The following is a 20,338-nucleotide window of genomic DNA, read 5'->3' on the forward strand; positions in this document are numbered from 1 at the left end:
TGTTGAGAACACCTTGATCCCAAGCGGTGAAACAAACTCACTCCCAGTTCAAACAGTGCTTGTATAAACAATAATTAATTCCATCACGGGTAAACACTGATTAGCTGGATTCTCGTTTCATTCCAACAATGTTTAAACAGATAAGTCTATTTAGAGATGGTCTAAAAGGTCTGAACCAGGTATACAGAAACATAAATAACTGACAGCTGTTTCAAAGTCATAATCATGAATACATTACTTTTGGGAACTGGATTACTTTATATTAATGATAAATAAATGGCTATTTTCTAATATTGCAAATGTTTATTTATGTAATAATTGTCTATTTTGACGTTATTGTATTATTTCGTTTTCCACTATTTAATGAAAGTTAATAAAATGTCCTTTAATTCAGGGTACTTGCACACTTCGCACACTTCTAGATATGTATAAGACTAACAAAGGAAGTGTGGTGCAATTTCTACTGCCAGACATGAAAGAAAATATAAATATATCTCTAAAATTGCAACTTGCTTGAAATCCCTAATCCCTTTCCTTCTTAAAACGAAAATCACATTTCACACCATTATTTTTTGTTTGGTTTTGTGTTCTTACCATCATCGACTGCATAGGAGCGGTGCGACCAGGTGCCTCGGCCCTGAGTCCTCCACTCCGCCTTGTACTTCAGGACAGAAACCCCCCCGGTGGACTCGGGCTCCCCAAACTCGATCTGTGCCGAGGTGGAGAAGGGCCTCACCTCGCTGAGGAATGGAGCTGATGGCACCTCTGGTAAAGCAAAGCAAATGCAGTGTGTTTATAACAACTGTAAAGTTTTAGCACGCCAATGCTGCCAAACTCCATTGTTCTGTTATAATAACAGACTGAACTCACAGGTCATAACAGTCAGAAACCCATCGAGAAAAACAGCTTCGGCTTTGTGAGAAATGCCTGATTTGAGACCGTGCTGCTGTTTCTCAAGCACTGAACGCTGCAGACGCTTGACTACTTCAGAAAATAAAAACAGTAGGAAAACAATCAAATGCTTCTTTGATGAACAGATTCAAGATAAATTAGAAAATAGTTAGCGGCTTGTTGGAGCTTTAAAAAAAAAACTTTAGGGTGTTGCTTATTATGCATCTTTGAGCTGGAAAAATTAAGACATGAGAAGCAATTCAGACACCTTTGCACAAAGCAATGTTCCAAATATACAATGTAAACATCCATAATCTATAACAGCTGTTATTCATTGAGGTGTTTTTCTATGCCATCATAAATGTTGCATTTGTAGAGAAAATGTCTGAACTGTAGTATACATAATTAATTGATTAATTCCTCATCCTCTTCTCATTCATCATCACATGCTCCCCTTGGGCACCATAATAAACCGTTACAATGTTGAATATCACTGTTACGCTGTTGAGCCACAATTGTATATTTCCATTTCACCTGAAAACCAATAACCTTTTTACCTGTCTCAATGAGGTAAACAATTGGATGAATGATAACTTTTTTTTTAAAGAAACTAGCAAAAAACTGAAATTCTACAAGTAGGTCCAAAATCAGAACGGCAGAGAGTAGAGTCAGTTCTTTCCAACAAGTCCAAGAATTAAAACACAAGTTACCAATCTGATGGTAATTTTAGACATTTTAAAACCATTTTCTCTTTGTTTATAACTTGTTCCTCACTCTTTATTCTGTAACTGCTTACTCTGTAAAGCACTTCGGGCTGCATCTTGCATGAATGGGGCTATATAAATAAAGTCTATGATTATTATTATTAGCATTCAAGTTATATGATGAAAACAAAAAAATCTCATCCACCCACCACGGTTCCCTCTATTTGATGGAAAATTACAATGTTTCAAAAACTGTGGCCGGCTGTTATAAATTCACACCGTCTGGTGTGAGCACAGCGCTGTGTTGACTGACTTTGATCTGCAAATTGAAAGCACTGTGATTACTGCGGTTGCTCATGTTGGCTTGGAGGGAAGATTGTGGATTCATTTTCTTCAGATTGTGGCCTAAGAGTGCCATTAACTCTCTGCCCCTCCGCTCCATTTGTCTAATGTGTTGGTGAATATACAGCTGCGGGTGAGTTGATGGTATAATCAAATGTTGTCCGTTTGATAAAGTGTATTTTAATTCTTAAATGCACACAAACTCCTGGATCTGCACAATAATATATTCCGTTTTCATTTCTTTCAATACTAAATAAAATCCTCAGAGCCGCTGTAGTTTTCTAAACAACCAGAGGGAAGGAACGTTGAATTATCCAATGTTGGTTTTTCATCTAAATCTACCATCCATCCACACAAACACAGCTCTGTGTGATCTCACGTTACGGTAGATGTTTTGGTCTAATGTGTTGTGAATATATGTGAAATCTCTTTGTTAAGCCTGAAGCCAGAAAAGCTTTGTAATTGAATTAATGCGCCACAATGAAATGGGATTCTTTGTGTTTTGTTACTACTGAAAAACATTGTCCGATGTATTTATAGAAAGTTCACGCCTGACATATCATCAATAATTCCTTCAAAGAGCACAAATAAATTCAAAACAAAGCTCAGAGAGTCACTGACCGGCCTGGATGAGCAGGAACTCTTTGGACTCGGTGCCCATCTCATTTGAGGCGCTGCAGTTGTAGCTCCCAAAGTCATTCTCTGACTCAGGGGTTATCTGGAGAAGAAAAACAAAGCAACAAAATGAAGGGCAACATAGCAAAACAGATAAACAAAGTTGAGTGTCAAACACTCTGAAGGTGACCTTTTTATTTGTCCATTAGAGTAGCCTATTTGTATTTGTTGCTGTGAGCTCTCCTGCTGCTGAATTATTCATTAGATTTATTTTTTTCACAATGGAGCTGAAAGAAAACCCCCCTCACTCGGAGTCTCATGAAATGTTGATGACACAAGGGGTATGTGTGTGTGTGCATGGAAGGAAGGAGTGTGTATACATTTACTTTATGAAGTGTATAGTGGTTTGACACGTGTGTGTGTGTGTGTGTGTGTGTGTGTGTGTGCGTGTGTGTGTACCTGCAGGTAGCTGGCTGATGGACTCCTGAAGATCTTAATGTTGGTGGTGTTTGCGTTGGGGAGCTGCAGTCCGTCTCTCAGCCAGGCGATAGACACATCACTGGGATGAGCCTTGACCTCACAGCTGATATTCACAGCATTCCCCTCCCAGGTGTACACTGCCACGGCACCGTGGATCTTAGGGGCATCTAGTGGAAGAAATGCATGTAATACAAACATCCTGTCAAACTGTTCTGAGTTCTGTGGTTTAACAGTGTCTAAAATAAGTGAGTTTTAAAGGCCCCGAGAAACCAAGCCGATTCATTTTGAGGTGAACGTTTGTTGAATGCTTGTCCTCCAAACATAGGCACTTATTAGCCTGGAGTGGTGAGTAACAATGCTTTGTTTTAATGTATATAATAATAATAATAATAATAATACATTTCATTTATATAGCACACTTAAAAACAACGTCATCTCAAGGTGCTTCACAATGCTATATGGAGAAAAATAAATAAAAATGTATCTAAGGAGCATATTGAATAAAATATGGTAATATAAAAAAGGTTGAGAGCATAAAAGGTTAGAATAAAAAATAAATGACAGTCAGTAAAATGAGCGGAACAGGTGGGTCTTGAGGCTTTTCTTTCTTGCAGAGCTCCATATGGGAGGCGTGTGGCGCAGTGGTCAAGCGCGTTGGTGTTGGGATCTGGGGGGCACAGGTTCAAACCCCACTGCAGTCAGCATGTCGTTGTGTCCCTGAGACACTTCACCCCAAATTGCTCCTGTGGGGATTGCCCACAGTATTGAGTATGTTAGTCGCTTTGGATAAAAGCGTCTAACAAGTGACATGTAATGTAATGTATGTTCTCTGGAAGCTGATCATATGTTTTCCAGTTTTCCTTTTTGTATGATGAATATAGATACTGCTGCCTGCTGTCATAGAGAGTTATTTCCTCTCTTGATGAGCAGATGTTAACTTTTGGTTATAATCTTAGCAATGTGTTTGAGTGCGGCTGTTCGGGCAAGGCGTAGTCAACGTGAGGCGACACGAGAATCGGCTAGTTCTTTTATGTGAGTTTGGTGTGTCAGAACCTTAAATAAAAGTACATTCAAGAGCTCAGGAAATGTTTGTTTTGTACAGTTTGAACGGGCGAATCACTGGAAAGTCACTCTAGTACATTGCACTCATTCTGGAGGCTGGAACACTTCTAATGAGAGAGAAGGAAATACTTACAGCGGACCTCCAGATATGAAGGCTGATCATCCTCTCCAATGGCACTACGCGCCGAGCAGAGGTACTGACCCGCATCTGTATACTTGACATACTTCAGAGTGAGGGAGGACACACGAGCATCACTCCTCACCACTACATTCCCATCCACACTCTAAATGGGAGCAGACAATAGCTTGGTTTAGGGGGAAAAACATGCCATTCGCACCAGTTATATTCCATTTTGCATATCAACAAAGCACATTTCAGCAAAAAGATGTGACCTGAAAAAAAAGAAAAAGCTTAAGATACACCTTGATGTACGCAACACTTAACAAAGGGTATAATATGAAGTACTTGGTAAGGAAGGGGGTTTTCTTTAAGAGGTGCAAAACTTTAGAACAGGGTAAAATATTCATTAATTTGTATTGAATTGAGTTTTCTTTTTTGATTTTCAACATACTATTTGTACACAATGACTTTTCCATATTTCTGACATACTATACTTTTTTTGACTTTTTTCTGTAGAATCTTGACAAAACTATTACTTGTTCTTAAATGATGACCTATTGCTGGAGATGAGATGAAAAAGCTACAACGCATAAAGAACTTTTTTCTAAAAACTCTCAATTCTATAATTAACTCCCCCCATTCAACGCAATAAGCCCCACCCTCCACTCAGCAAATCATCTAAAACGAAGGACCTCGCTAAGACGACCGTTGTAAACTAGCCATGGAGCAGAGAAAAGCCAAGACTCCCCCCGCGAATTGCAGCCAGGAACAGACTACTGGACTACCATCAAAACCCGAATCTTGCAGTACTACTGCTGCTGATGCTACTCCTTGGGTCAAGAAGTCTCGGTTTAGGCACACAGTGAAATCGGAATTGTTTTATATTCTGGAGATGGTGATGTATCGGTACAGAGAAGAAATCTGCAAAGAATGCCGACGCAGTAACCCCGGCCAGAGGCAACACGATTGTCGGAATGACATGCCCGATTTCTTCTTCAGAAACAATTACAAAGCGTTAATGAAAGGACTTTGGCTCGCCAACTTCATTACAGTGATTGACCAGAGTCTTATTGAAAAAGGCATTTGCGAGGATGAACTGAGGATATGACGCGCTTTCGGAAGCTTTTCTGCACAAGCTTGTAAAATGCAGATGCCTCAAGGAGAGACTTGAAATATCCATACAGAGTTGGATGGAGAAGAAGAAGACTAACAACCAGCAGTTGGATGGAGAAGAAGCCAGGGACTTGTTCAATACATTGACTTTTTTCTTTAAGTAAAATAAAAATGGGAAACTACTATGCAAAACGCTCTGTATATATTGATCATAATGTAGTCAATACCCTTTTAATAAGTGTGGTGATGAGGACGATTGAAAACAGAACGAGTAGTGACCCCTGTGTAAAAAGAATGGCTGAAGTTTGTAAACTGGAAGACATTTTGGATATCGTTCGTTCTGGCAGTACTATTCCGGGTCATTGGGAAATGATTGTAAACGAAACATTTAAAGTGGTCCTGGAATCTTCATTTTCCGAAACATTCTGTAACATTACGTCAGAAATTAAACAAACATCAACAGTGTATCATGTGCTCTCATTGTATGCTCTGTTTGTAGATGTAATGCATCTGTGTGTCGAAAACAGCATACACATGAATATTTTGACTGAAGTGAAAAAACTCCATCATGATATCTCCAGTAATCTGGGGAATTCTAAGCTGGAGATGGTCCTGGGGATGTTACAATCAATATAAATATTGATTTTGTGTGTGAAAAATAAAAAAAGTGGTTTTTTACATTTAAAAACTGTTGTCATCATTATAGCAAGGGGAGCGTGTCTGATACATGTGTATTACAGTCCTTCTTGTTGTGTGTTTTCTGTGTGTCTGTACACACAAAGCACAAATCATTTAAAACAAACCCTGAATCAAATTTAGAGAGGACCATTAAGAGTCAGAAACGAAATCTCCTGAAACAATGTACTTCATTATCTACTTTTCAGCTTTTAAATACAAAAGTGTATCTTTCAGTAACTTTCTCAGAGAATTTAAGCATAAATCTGTCAAATGTTCAAAACAGCCTTGTTTCACTGAAATACCCTCAAAATGACAAGCTGCCATTAAGAGTCAGATTCTTAACGAAATCTACGGACACAAAGTCTACTTCATTATCTACTTTTTCAGCTTTTTAAATACAAAAGTGTATCTTTCAGTAACTTTTTGAGAGAGTTAAGCCTTTTAATCAAAAAAGATTGTGATGCGTTTGTGTAATCCCTTTCACACAACCTTTTTTGATTTTTGGTCTGGTAAGCATAACTTTTAGGGATCCCCCAGACAAACCCCCATGAGGAGTGGAGTCTCCCACTGTCTTGTGTCGTATTAGAAAACTCTGTGCTGTAATTTCTCCAATTCACTGTACAGTTTCAGCCAGTTTGTGATTTTGATGCTATTTCAGTGAAACAAGTCTATTTTGAACATTTGACAGATTCATGCTTAAATTCTCTGAGAAAGTTACTGAAAGATACACTTTTGTGTATAAAAGCTGAAAAGTAGATAATGAAGTACTTTGTGTCAGTAGATTTCGTTAAGATTCTGACTCTTAAAGAAAGCCTGCCTTTAATGAGCAGAAGAGAAATTACGTTAATGAAAAAGGCACAGTCTGCTCGGTAAAGACGTGGAAACATAAGGACACAGTAAACAGAACAGGGGAGCTTATCAATAAAAGATGACAGAAGGCACTAGAAACCATCCCAAGCTTTTCACACAGAGAGCTTACCAACTTGTTTAATATGCGGATGCTGTGCTAGATAGCACAGCATTTCCTTTACATACCACACAAGCACTTTGATGTGAAAGACATGCTGGGCTTGGTGAAACTGCACACAATCACATTTCTTTGAGAAGATCATTTTCAGTCAATGCGCTGTGGTGGTTTTTGCATTGCTTTTTAAACCAAGCATATTCCCCATTGTTAGTAAACTGCACAAGTCACACACCAGGGGCATAGTAACCGATCAGCTGGCTAATGAGACGTGTACATGTCCTTCCTCCTCTACAGATACCTGGTTCCATTAACTTGATATGCAGGGTTACAACATCCGACCATAAGTGGCTTCATGACCTTTAGGGTCAACAACTGTTGTTGTGGTTGCTGTTGTCATGGGACCCTAAACTGTGGGTGTATGCTTTCAGAGGGACAATATGTCCTCTTTTGAAGAAGGACCAACAGGATTTTACTCATAACATTACTTACTGAAATGAATGTTGTCGCTTTCAAAACCTTAATTATCTTCAAATGAACAGTTAATTAATGTTTGAATTGAGCAGAGCAAATGTTCAAACTCACAAAGAAGAGATGCAACTGTTTTTATATAGGACTCTTTTATACAGTAAGCTCTGATGTTTTTGTAAATTGTTCATTTTAAAGGGTGCTACAGAACTACATTTTTAAGCCTCTCTGTTGACCGCTTTCATGGCTTTAATCCAAGCTGCAGGCTAAACAATGGTACGGGTGCTTTTACACATATTGAATTAGGGCCCAGTCTGGGGAGGCATGTAAGAGAAACCTTCGTTAGTTTGTATTCAAATCCAATAGACAAAGCATGTCTGAGGCATTCATTATGCATAGCGGGTAGCAGTCCCAGGGAGAGAGTTACATAACACACTAGCCTTTTATTCTAACTCCTGTGCAGGAAGCATTCTCTGGTGACCCTAAGGCACCGCCTCTGACTCCTGCATCTGTGCAACATGCCACTCCATGTATCCTCACAACGTCCTAGTTACTATATGCTCCAATACTGAGTCCTTTCTAATTGTGTTCTCCAACTTTTGTAAAAAGCAGCATCAACACGTCATCCCAGCCAAAACAACATATGGTTACTTTCCCTCAAGCCTTCATTCCGCATATGAAGCCCATGACAAATATAATCATGGGGAGGAACATGGTGTCTTTACTGCAATTTAATGTTGCGATTCATTAATGTTTTATAGCAATTGATTTTTGGTATGAATGCACAACGTGCCAGAGTGGTTGTCTATAGGCAACATCCTTATTAAACAACCATTAAATGTACTTTTGTGCCTCTAAGAAAGAGGTACAATACAACTTTACATGGCTTTGCGAGAACCTGCAATAAAACAGATGGAGGAAGGAAAATAAAGACTCTCCGACAAAAGCGGCTCCAATAAATCAGAGCAAACTGACAGCAGAGCGCTCTCTAACAACTTCTGAAGCTCCACTAGCAGAGGAAAGAAACACTGCTGGAACATCCGAGCAGAACATTGAGGATACACTGAGGACATGTTAAACTCATGTCTCATCAAAGCTCAACGGGTCCTGCAGACAAAAACACCTGCACCTGAATGTACTCTCCTTTCCATGCCCTGTCCAATGACCACTCCGCTGGCTACGCACTTACAAACATGCTCAGCAGGCTCATACTCCCGCTACTCACAATCCTCCCCTGTGGCTAATCATGGGGAATCAGGCAGAGACACACACTGATCAATTCAGAGTGCAGGTGGAATTAAACTCGCATAATTTTGTCAGAAAATGGAAATGATTATATCCTGATCCATTAAAGTAAACCAATGCACTCAAAACCACGGTGCTGCCAATATGCTGCAGAGATATCATTTGTGAGAAAACAGTTCACATTTTATGGTTCATAAAATAAATTAGCTCGCCATAATTCTGTTTTTAAGCTGTGTTCGTTCTTGCTTTAGGGGAAAGTGTCACGTCCTTTGCATTATCTTTCTCCTATGTGGACAACTCGGAAGCTGATCTTTCTACAGCTCAGTAATTATATGCATATTCAAAATAATGCGTTTCACTGGCCTTTCTTTCTAGGTTAAAGTGTTACTGCAATAGCACATTACTACTGATGCATACACATGTTGGTGCAACCATGTGTAAATCCCAGTTGTACACAAACATAGACATTACTGTCAGCTTGTGCTAGATGAAAACGGTTCTTCCTAACCTCCCAGTGAGCAGGGATTCACAATATGGATTTCTTTCATCCGTTTAGAAAACCAATAATTACCTGCTTCAGTATCAGGCCAGTATCAATTTTCAAGTCTTTTGCACATGTGAATATACTGTAAGAGAGTTTAAGATGGACAATGTAATATTCTATGGATCTGCAAATAGACAGTACAATTATTAACAAACACAACGACCGGATTTGACTCTTCTTAATGTTGTTTTCTAGTAGCCTACATACAAAGAGATATTGGATATGGTAATTGTGTTGTCTTTCTCTGAAACTAGGAAAAACGTTGTAACCATAGGTTGTAACTGACGGTGATGGCACTCTAGTCAGTGTGCTTTAATTCTTCTTCTCTGTGTTAATTGGTGAAGATTAAACATACTTTAAAAGATGTATAGCGCCACCTATTGTATCGGAGTATGTAGATGCTGCACTTTTTAAGCAAATTAGAGCGATTTGGCTTTTTGTTATGACCGATAATTATACAGTATACAAAGTGGGATAGCGTTTTTCTTTTGGATCTTGTAATCATAAGTGTTCTTATTGAGGAGATGTCAATACTGACTTTGACATTGATTATGGTGATTGCTGGAAACAATTACCCTCTTTCAAAACTACAGAGGCTTTAAAGGAAAAGACGGGTTCACTTGATGTGCAGAGCTCCCTGCAATTTGAAAATAGCTTTTCTATTTAAAGAACCAAATGGTCTAAAAATATGTATTCATTTCTTGTCAAATGGTACAAAATTATAAATAACAATGGCAAACCTAACATTTGATCTTGCACCTGAAACGGTGATGAGCTGACACACTTCGTGAGAGCACACATTTGCCTTCAAGAGGGATCTGTACTGTCCTCAAGTGCGGTACACTAAAATTAGAAATGACATAGTGGTGTTTTGCACCACTTTTCTCACATGTAGAAGCATATATTTAATCGTGAAGTAGGCAAGTACACTGCGCTTTCTCTTGCCAATGTACACTTTATTTCAGGAACAGTCCCTGGCTCCGATACATAGGCTGAAAAGACATCTTTCATTTTCAATTGCATAGATATTTATTCATCTTTGGTCGTATAAATTACAGCTGTGAACTGAAGATATAAATAACAATTTGCATCAGATCAAGTGAGATCTGGAGACGTGTGTGGGAGGACAGACAGATTTGAGAAGAGTTTAAGATCAACCAAATCCGTCTAAAACAAAGCAGAAAACAGGTTGAAAACTGCATGTAAAAGAATGACGCATCACATCTATAAGATATCAAGAAGATGAATCATACGTCATATTTAAGCATGCAAACGTTTGCATTGAAACAGGCTGAAGAATGGAAACCCAAATAAGTCAAATGAAAAGATAGTGACAGACAGGCCTGTTAGGCATCTGCATTTTGCTCAGGGTTCATACCCTCCCTGACCCTGATTTGATCAAGAATGTTGATCTGCATCCATCCAGAATTCAATTAGATTCCTCTGATATGAAAGATGGATGGGTGTAGGAAAAAGTCATGCATTTAGAATACCTTGTGCTGCTCGGGCCGAGTCCATGATGCCTGCAGAAGACAGAGACACAACGACAAACAAAAGGCAGAGCAATTCTTAGAAGGTGACTCGTCTTATCCAGGAGAAGCTGGGATGCTGCACATTGCATGCAAGTAATAAGTGTCCAGTTTATTTGTCGGTACATTATCTGTCCCTGAGCTGAAAGTCTGAAGATACAATAAAAGGTATTAGCTACTGGAGAAGCCTGTTATGTCACAACAGGAGTTTATTCTTTAAAAATGGGGATTTGGGGGGATTTCTACAGTGTTTTATATTTCTGTACTGCACGTCGGAACGAGACATTTTCCAACCCCCAGAGGAGTACGTGTATTGGCATCACGATAACGGAAATGCTCACAGATAAGAAGGTTATTGGTTTATCAGGAACAGATGAATCCATTACGCTGCACAACAGAGATATGTCAGCCCTTTTGTTCGAGGTAGTACAGCAATTATCAGCTCACAATCCATTTTAGAGGCTCAAAGGAATAATGAGGATATCCAATAAAACATGTTTTCCCTATCACTGTTGTATTTGTGCATACAAAGCCTTTCCTACGCTGAGGAACAAGAGATAGTAGTCATCAAGGCTTGCTGTGTTTCTCATGAGCACAAATACTCATGTGCTGGAGTAAAAGAAGCAATTTAGTTTCAGCTCTTTCTGCACTCCGTGTGACACCTGGAAATAAATCTCTGCCGACAGGTGGCCAGCCTCAAATGTCCCGCTCTGAATGTTAACAGTTGTACTACTGTCTGAAATAAAGTGCTTTTTTGTGTGCCTTGATTGTATTTCAAGGCTAAAATAGACAAAGACGTGATTTGAATAACTCAAGTTTCATTGTTTAAAATGATCTGATAGCACGTCTCCCTGTCAGTGGATATTTATTGATGTTAACACTTTCTGTTCTGTATTATAAGAAAGGATGTTATCATAGAATAGCATTATTAAATGCCTCTTCATTACATCATGTAGTGATCACAAGGCTATTTAACTCAATGTGTGACTAGTAATTTAGAGTTCCTTAAAGGGGACTTCAAATAACAAGGATGCCCTTAAAATAAGTGATTGTCATAATGGTGTTGGTCATATCTCACACTCCACTGAATACAGAATGAATTCACATCATTGCACATCAAATCAAACCTCTGGGTAACAAACAAATACAATAACTGTTCTAGTCAACATGCCACGTCAAGTGAAATCACAACGACACCGAAAAGCCCAACCCCACAATGCGAAAAGCTTTTCGGAAAGCATGCTCTATGGATTTCTACAGACGCTGAAGAGAAAATGTTAAGCATGACAATGGGATGTGATGGCTCGCATGGCGGAAGAAGTGTTGAAGCGTATCAGGCAAAATGATAAACAGCTATTTCATCAGGTGCAACTGGAAGAAAATGTCAAGTAAACCAAAACAATCTGCAGGAATAACTGAAGGGGGCAAAACAGTGAATCAAACCATCAATTTTAAATATCACCCTATCATAATCCGTCTGGCGGCTTTTCAATAACACAAAGAACATATGGTGTGTTAGAATTCCCTGACTAACCTGCTTTACCTTCTACTGTGAAAAGAAGCAGGTGAAAAGAGTAGACGATTAAATACTTATTGGACAAATCATATGCGGAGCCCACTGTGCGAGTCTCATTTCTGCGAGCTCCTAAGAGCATTGTTAAGTCCTCTACTGTCACAGTAAAACACAGCGCACTGCACATCGTGACAAACAGCAGTTGGCTGCATATCACCACAGTGCCGAGAAAGAGCGGTGGTTCAATTAAAACAGGCAGCTTAATAGGCTGGAACATTGCCACCTCATCCACACACACACACACACACACACACACACACACACACACACACACACACACACACACACACACACACACACACACACACACACACACACACACACACACACACACACACACACACACACACACACACACACACACACACACACACACACACACACACACACACACACACACACACACACACACGACACTCCAGCAGTAAGTGAGCGAACAAGTACTGCCGTCATATCTGTGACAGGTGTTTGCTTAAGACAAAAGGACAAATCAACAGCAGCACTCTTGCAAGCTCAACACTCAGAGCAATATAATGACGGCTCCCACAGGACTTATCATTTTACCAGCACATTGTTATTCCCTTCCATAGAAAATCATCCCTGCCTTTTGTTCTGACATGGATTGTACATTCAGCGTGAAGAGCGCAAGACGGAGACATACTAACAGAAGGCACTGTATGTACAGAGAGCTGCTGGGTGACGCCTGACTGAAAGGGATGACTATGCATATTGTCATGGCCCTGTGTCATTTACTGCAGAGCTCACAGCCTCTGCCAGCACATCACAGAAAACTGCGTCTCAGTGAAGAAAGCCTTACATCACCGCACTACTGGGCGACTGCGTGCTGCTGTAAATCAGTGGTCTTTTGTGTTTGCAGAAAACAATGCTCCGTCTGCACTGGCACGCTATGTTTAAAGCATTCCTGTTCCAGACGCCTTGCCACACCACATTAATTACACATTTTCTTTAAGCATCTCATTACTCGTTAAATAACCATGAGCTTCCTTTGTAACTGGCCTTCTGGATGTTACACAGAGCAGGCCTTCAAAGCAGATGTGTGTCCTGAGACTTGTATTTTTGAACAAAACAAAGATAACAGTCATACAGTGCCATCACCAAGTCCTCACTGTAATGTGCTTTCAAGTTCAAAGATTAGTCCTTATTCACAACAACTTCTTTAACTCCTTAAAACGTGAAATGTCCTCTGATAATTACAGCTTTGAAACTCAAGCAGAATGTTCAATATTTATTCTAATAAGGCAAACATTCATTATGTAGATAATGCACAAAGAGTGGATAAATACCTCATTTACATTTTCAGTTATTAAACAAACACACTTATCGACAATGACTTCCAGCAAATGCATTCAAAGACTGAAACAACCTCACTTAGAGTTGGTTAAAGTTTAAAAGCTTTATTAATAGCGGCATAAACAAAAACAAAACTGTCCTCAGATAAGTGTCAATTTGCAACCGCAAGTGATCAACACTTTTTGAATTTGCTCCTTTCCTCCTGTCTGTCATAATGTACCATTGCTTTTCTGTATTGTATGATACACCCTAAATCTTCTTCAGTTATAGAACAAAGCTTTTGTGTCAAAACTGAACATTTCGTGCCCAAGCTTATTCAGAATTAATTTGCCTCTCTGCACGTTAACCTTTAAGACATGAGACCAATAAAAGGAAACCAAGTCAAACATACCCAGACAAGATTTCAAACCGACAGTGCATGTCTTATCACAGAATATAAGATGTAACATTGGTTTCTTACATGTATTCTCTAATCCTGATCTTTTTTGCTCGAATATTATATATAATATATAATAACATAGTCATTTCATATCCTGTGCGTCAAGGAAAGAGACCATCTTCCGCGCTACGAGTATAGTTCCAACATGAACGATGAGGATAACACAATTAAAACCTTCACCTTTATCTTTATTTATTCACATGTAGGAGAAACTTCCTTTTCAGGCTTTATTCTAGCTTTCTGATGTTTCATTTCTGAAGCTTTTGTTCTAAATTGGTATCGTGCTTATTATATTCAGACTGAGTATTGAACCATGAAATTAGTTTAGGTGCCTCAAAAATGTGACATGTTAATAACTGAGCCACATTATAAGGCAAATCTTCACTTCAGTGATGAAACTGCTACCTGTCTTAATGTCCAGCAACAATTATGAAGTGGACTATTTATTGAAATGACCAAAAAAGTTAAGAATTGTATAGGAATAAAATGTATTTTTGCATAAAAACAAACTCCATGTCCTAGATGCACTGAGTTATTCAAGAAATGACCAGCTAGGGAGCCGAAGAACTGAAAACACATTCAAATTAACTGCTAATTCATTCTGTATATTTGTCACCAGCACACATCTCTCATGGCACAGTACAGATCTGTACTGGCTTTTCTGACAAACACAAAGATCTCACATCAATAAATGAATGATAAAAAAACCTTCACTGCAACGCTTAAAGGTTGGTAAAAAACAAAACAGCTGCCTTTTTTTTTTAAGTCAACATGTCCACCCCAAAAGAATGTCGTTACATTGTCAGTCCATCCTCGATGAAATACAGCTGTTATGATGATGACAGATAGCATGCCAGACGGACATCGGATGAACAAACAGAACAAGACAGTTGAACAATTAGCAGCCGTGCCAGCATGCATCTATTAGAGCCCCGTTAGGGAAGTCATTTTCCTGGCTGATAATCAGAACTAGAAGGAAAACAAATCTTTGCTCTACGGTCAGTCAGTAAGGCTGCTAATCATTTCTTTGACGACGGCTGTAGAAAGATGCCACGGGTCACTAAACATACTGCAGACTAAAGCGCAAAACATACTGCCACCGTGGCATGTTACATGACATGTGTCACGTGACATGCCATGGCGCTGCACGTCAACAGGGCTACAAGGGGCAGAAATTGAGGGCAGGATGATATGTTTTGTAGTTGCCTGTTTATAACAGACAGCATCTGTGTGTTATTTACTTCTTTGAGTCCATCTTCACACCTACAGTACAGCAAAGCCTGCCAGGCGAAGTGTTTTTAAGACATATACAGTTTGGATGCAGAGCCCTGAGGAGGCTCTCCTCTTAGATTATGACAACCACAAAAGAAGTCGCTAGCAAAAGAGGAAGTACATCAAGAAAGCTGCTTTTCTACACTGGATAATAGGACGAGGTGTAACTGTAGCTGGGCTCTGCGTTTAGCCTCACCACTGTGTGTGTGGGTTTACACAGAAGAAAATAGGCCTGTCGTGACGTGCGTCATATGGTGGTAGCGTGTTTTGCACTCGAAGTGATGCTTCACTCAAAACCTATTTTTGAATATCAAACACTCAGCCCTGTAGGCTCGTAGATGGCACAGTGGCTGCAGCCTGCTTGAAATCCTGTCAATTGCAATGGATTCCAATAGCAACCAGTTTTCACTTGGATAAATGCCCAATACACCTCTTATCGAAGCATAATCCACTTCTGCACTGGCCAACTTTATCATCAGTACTCTAAAAACACTTGTGTGTTGGTCTGCAGGGTGTGTGTGATGCTCAAAGGATTTTAGGTGGAGCACTTTAACCCTTTCAAGGTATACTGACATGAATGTTAGACAATCTACAGTACTATGGAGATGACAGACACACTGAGCTCGGCTTTAATCCTCATGCTGTGATGTAAAGTTTGAAATGATCAGGCAACAGCGACACAGAAATGTCGTTTATACAGTTGTTAACTAAATTGTCATGTGATCTCATGAGATAAGCTCCACACACTTGCTATCACGAGATCAGTGTGACATCTTTCAGGCTACATTTGGGAGGCATGCAGCAGTCGAATCAATTCCATGAACTCTGATGAGATCATTCCTTGGGGCTTTCAAGAAACAGCTGGGTAATTTGAAATAAAAAAAGAGGATGATTTGATTACACTAAGGGTTTTTGTCAGATGTGGAGGCATACTTTGCAACACTACTCCAGTACATTTCTGTGCCACACGGATTTCCTACCTGATAGATCCTGTTTAGATGTGCCTGTAGGAAGAAAATGTACTGCATGTAATGGACTGGATCCAGAATTCCTCCATGAACTACAGTTTACCTCTGAAGCTGAGAGGTAATGAGGGGCAAATGCTACGACCTCGAAAGAGCAGGTCATGAGGGCGATATATGAACAGAATACCAAACAGGTATTCATTGCTTCTGATGGTTTGCACATGGGATGATGTAGAAGGCATTACCAAAAGGGAATTGTATCAAGGACGTAATGGTACTAAAGAAGTTAGCTCAAAACAAATGTAAAAGATGACCGCGGAATATCCATAGATAAACTAAACACTTTTCAATCCCCAGCATGAGCCGAATAATGAGAATGGGGATTGAAAATGCTAAACAAACACTTCATCATCCAAGTGCTAGCAAATACTTTACAATTAGAAGATAGTTTCATTTTTGTCTCAAATTGCATGCTTTTTTTGGGGAATGTTATAATTGGGTTTCTGAAGCAGATTCTCTTGACATTTGGGAAAACTCATTGGGTTACTCCACATCACTGTAGCTAATGACATGAGATCCTCTGGGCCATCTAGAAGGAGCTGCTAATTCAAGAGGAATAATCAGCAGTACGTAATCTTGTTGAGGAAACTGCTGAAGTCCCCCACCTGCGCACAATCAATAGACCTCTTGAATTTAGGTTAAAGGTATTCAATTCGTCTCCTTGGGACACCGGTGTCCTGCAGGCTCGTGTTCCTCCCTGGTGATTAGCAGTCAATGTTTCCCAATTATACATCACAGGCCAATGCATTATAAAAGGTACTATAGTTAAGTCAGTGCAGAACATGTGTTTCCTTTTGTATATATATATATTCAAACTTAACAATATGAAAGTATTGCAAGTAAAATAAACTTTGTAAGTGTATGTGAAAGTTCATTATTTTCTAAAGTCAATACACCTCTTTCATCTGGCATTCATTTAATTTTTTTAGATTGAACAAGTGGTATCTTATTTTCCTAGTGTGTACATGTTACTATTGGAACATCATCATTTCAGATATTCTATGCAACTGGGAAACAGATAATATAAGCGTATTTTGCACCAAGTTTTGTTCATTAACTCCAGGAGGAAAAGAGCTTGCAGGACATCGGCCCTAAAGGAGCAGAACTGATTACTTAAGATTAAGAGATTGAGATATGGACATCAATACAGCTTTTATGATATTACCTGCTCTCCTTCAGAGAAGACACGCTCACCGAAACTCCAGCTGATGGTGGGAGTGGGGTCTCCCAACGCCTCGCAGGTCAGAGTTACCTGCTCCTCCATCTCAGAAGTGCTCTGGTTCACGATGTACGTGATCTTAGGCTTTACTGTAAACACAATGACACTATCACAAAGACAAGCCAGGTGCTTTGGCAGCAAGTACAAACAGGTCAAAGAGAAACTCTGAGGATGCGTGATGAGTTGAAAGGAAGGAGGACGATCAGAAGCTTGGCAGGTGACAGGGGGATTTGAATGGCAGCAAAACTGTATTTTCTTTTCAAGTCTCAACAGTGGCAAAGCTGCGATTACAGTGTTTGGATCCAAACTTTAATTCATGTAACAATTTCTTGAGCCTACAGTATATCTCAAAGGAGCCGGTCTTCATTTTGTGTTTCCTTTTGAAAGAACTGTCGCGTTATAGCACACCTGAGCTAACCTGAAAGCACAGCAAGTTGCCAACAATGTGGCGTGTGCAGAGCGAAGCAAATTCAAGTGCTCCTCCTGAAGCGAGAGGGTGAGCATCACTCTGTGCTTTCACTTTATTCTATCCACCTCAGAAAGGTAGAATGCATGGATTGAGCAATGCACTTGTACTTTAAAATGTTAGCCCATTCAATAGAGTAAATACTGTATAACTTACAACATTCACCACAATTGTAACCTTGCTTTGAATGCCTTCATCTCAAGTGATATTTATAAAAGAAAAGAAAAAGCTATGCTATTTAAAACACACTTTTCTCTAACTAAGATGAGTTCAGAGCTCTTTGGGGCCCAGACTTTATCAGAATTGAAAATGTGTTATGTAAAGCAAATGGAGTTGGGAGGTTGTGTGCATGAGTTGCCTGCTCTCTCAATCAATGTGATCAAAACACTCCCACCGAGACCAGGTGGGTTTTGAGTGGTAAAACACTTGGTAAATAACACTTAGAGAGTAATTACATATTCAGTGTAATTATCTTTAGATGGCATAATACAGGACTGTCTGTGATGGACCTTCAGCAGCACAAAGCCAAAGCCTGACCGGGGGAGTTCAAGGGGAGAGACAGGAGGCAAAGATACTGCATGAGGCACATTTGAGTTCAAATGCTTCCATCCATCTCCATTATCACACAGAAGTCAAATTGCACACATAGCTGGGTAAAAATAATATTAACTATCGAAAGAAGTTCCTCTAAATGCACCAAAAACCCTAAAACACAAGGTGGTCACTCCAAAGAGGATTTGAATAACATGAGGAAATAATAGTACTAGAAATAGTTTATTGTGGCTGTAAATATAAATCAGGTTGGGGTGAAAATGACCCACGGACACAGTCACCAGTAACTTTAAGATGAGTGTGAATTAGGCTGAGGAATGCTCTAACATTACCCTTTATTCTTGCTTATTTATGAAGAAATGAGGAATATGTCGTATTTCAGACCACATTTAAGGGGCTTTAAAGGCCAATTGTGCTCCATGCATCTGTGTTTTATCAGACTTGGTATTGACAGGTACTAAACATTTCAGAACTCCAATCAGCATACACTAGGGGAGACACACAAATGAACACAGCTTTCATATTCAGATGTGGCAGGGTGCTAGGAAAAGCACGATTACATCTTTTCCTACTTTGATGTAAGTAGACCAGAGCTTTGTGAGTGCTAGAAAATCTTCGAGTTAATGAGCTAAATAGCGCTAAAGAGGTAAACACTGTGCTTTGAAGGCTGTCTTGAGTAATTTGATGGTTATCGTTTAGCTCTAAAAAACCACCTCTGTTGTGTGGGAACCAGTTAACTCAAAGTACATTTCATTGGCTACATGCTCTGATATTGTGGTGTTTTGATTTAAACTATGGTTGTTACCTGACACAATAAAAAAAACAATAACAACCTAGTGGGCAAAAGGGAAGAAGAAAGAAAAAATACTTCATAGATTTCAGATGATCTTATCCACTTGGCCAGTTCTCAGGATCCTCTATACATGACACAACCACAACCCACACTGAAACAACACCTCATGTTGTATCCCTTTGAATAGAGACACATAACCATACTATTGTTCTTCCCCCACCTACGTACTCTTGTACTTATTCCCACACACTTGGAACATTTGATATTGTCACTTTAGTTCATGTATGGGTGTATACAGTATGTAGCGTCTTACCAAACACTCTCAGACTGAGTTCCTGGTCGCTCTCCCCAGCCTTATTCTTGGCGATGCAGGTGTACTCTCCTTCATCCAGCTTAGTTACTTCCATTAATGTCATTTCTGAGCCGTCCTCATTAAAGCTGTACTTCTCTCCAGCCTCCAGGACCACATTGTTCCTGTGAAAAACATAAGGGCTTATCTATCCACACAACAACACACATCATTTCTAAACTGCATTTAACAAGATGTTTCTTTAACAAGACAGCTGTTTTCCTAATCATGACCCATACATCTTTTGAACAAAAATGTGTAGTTTCTATACATATTTATTACATGGCTTAGTTGAATACTCTGATTCTGATTGGTCAATTCAGAACAAGTGACACGTTGTTAATCCAGAACAGACAGACCGCTGTCAAGGACTTATTGACCGTTGTTAAGGACGCTCACATCTAAATAAATAAGTCCGTTCGATTTAACTGTATACAGTTGGGCTGAAAAGCAAACTGCATACACCTTCATGCCGATCTAGATCCCTCCGCTTCGCGTTGGGCTCCTGATCAGCCTGTCGGTGTTCTTTTCCCCATAATGACCGCGTTGCTGCACATTATCCCTTACATATAGTATTTATGCC

The 20,338-nt window shown here is 39.5% G+C and overlaps 1 protein-coding gene across 9 annotated transcripts in view; it reads right to left on the reverse strand.

Annotated features, from left to right (window-relative positions):
• ncam1b (neural cell adhesion molecule 1b) overlaps nt 1-20,338 on the reverse strand; it is an 81,187-nt gene that overhangs the window by 15,603 nt on the left and 45,246 nt on the right. For 3 of the 9 annotated variants that reach the window (XM_034097386.2, XM_034097384.2, XM_071205136.1), the window contains exons 7-14: nt 19,720-19,880; nt 17,542-17,684; nt 16,332-16,355; nt 10,721-10,750; nt 4,228-4,378; nt 3,012-3,199; nt 2,559-2,655; nt 595-765 (exon numbers count right to left, since the gene is read on the reverse strand). In XM_034097386.2, the coding sequence (XP_033953277.1) occupies nt 595-765; nt 2,559-2,655; nt 3,012-3,199; nt 4,228-4,378; nt 10,721-10,750; nt 16,332-16,355; nt 17,542-17,684; nt 19,720-19,880 (965 nt within the window). The remainder of the gene's footprint in view (nt 1-594; nt 766-2,558; nt 2,656-3,011; nt 3,200-4,227; nt 4,379-10,720; nt 10,751-16,331; nt 16,356-17,541; nt 17,685-19,719; nt 19,881-20,338) is intronic. The other 6 variants (XM_071205137.1, XM_034097388.2, XM_071205138.1 and 3 more) reach the window with 2 other exon arrangements.

The sequence above is a fragment of the Pseudochaenichthys georgianus genome, chromosome 13, assembly GCF_902827115.2.
Source record: "Pseudochaenichthys georgianus chromosome 13, fPseGeo1.2, whole genome shotgun sequence".
NCBI lineage: Eukaryota > Metazoa > Chordata > Actinopteri > Perciformes > Channichthyidae > Pseudochaenichthys > Pseudochaenichthys georgianus.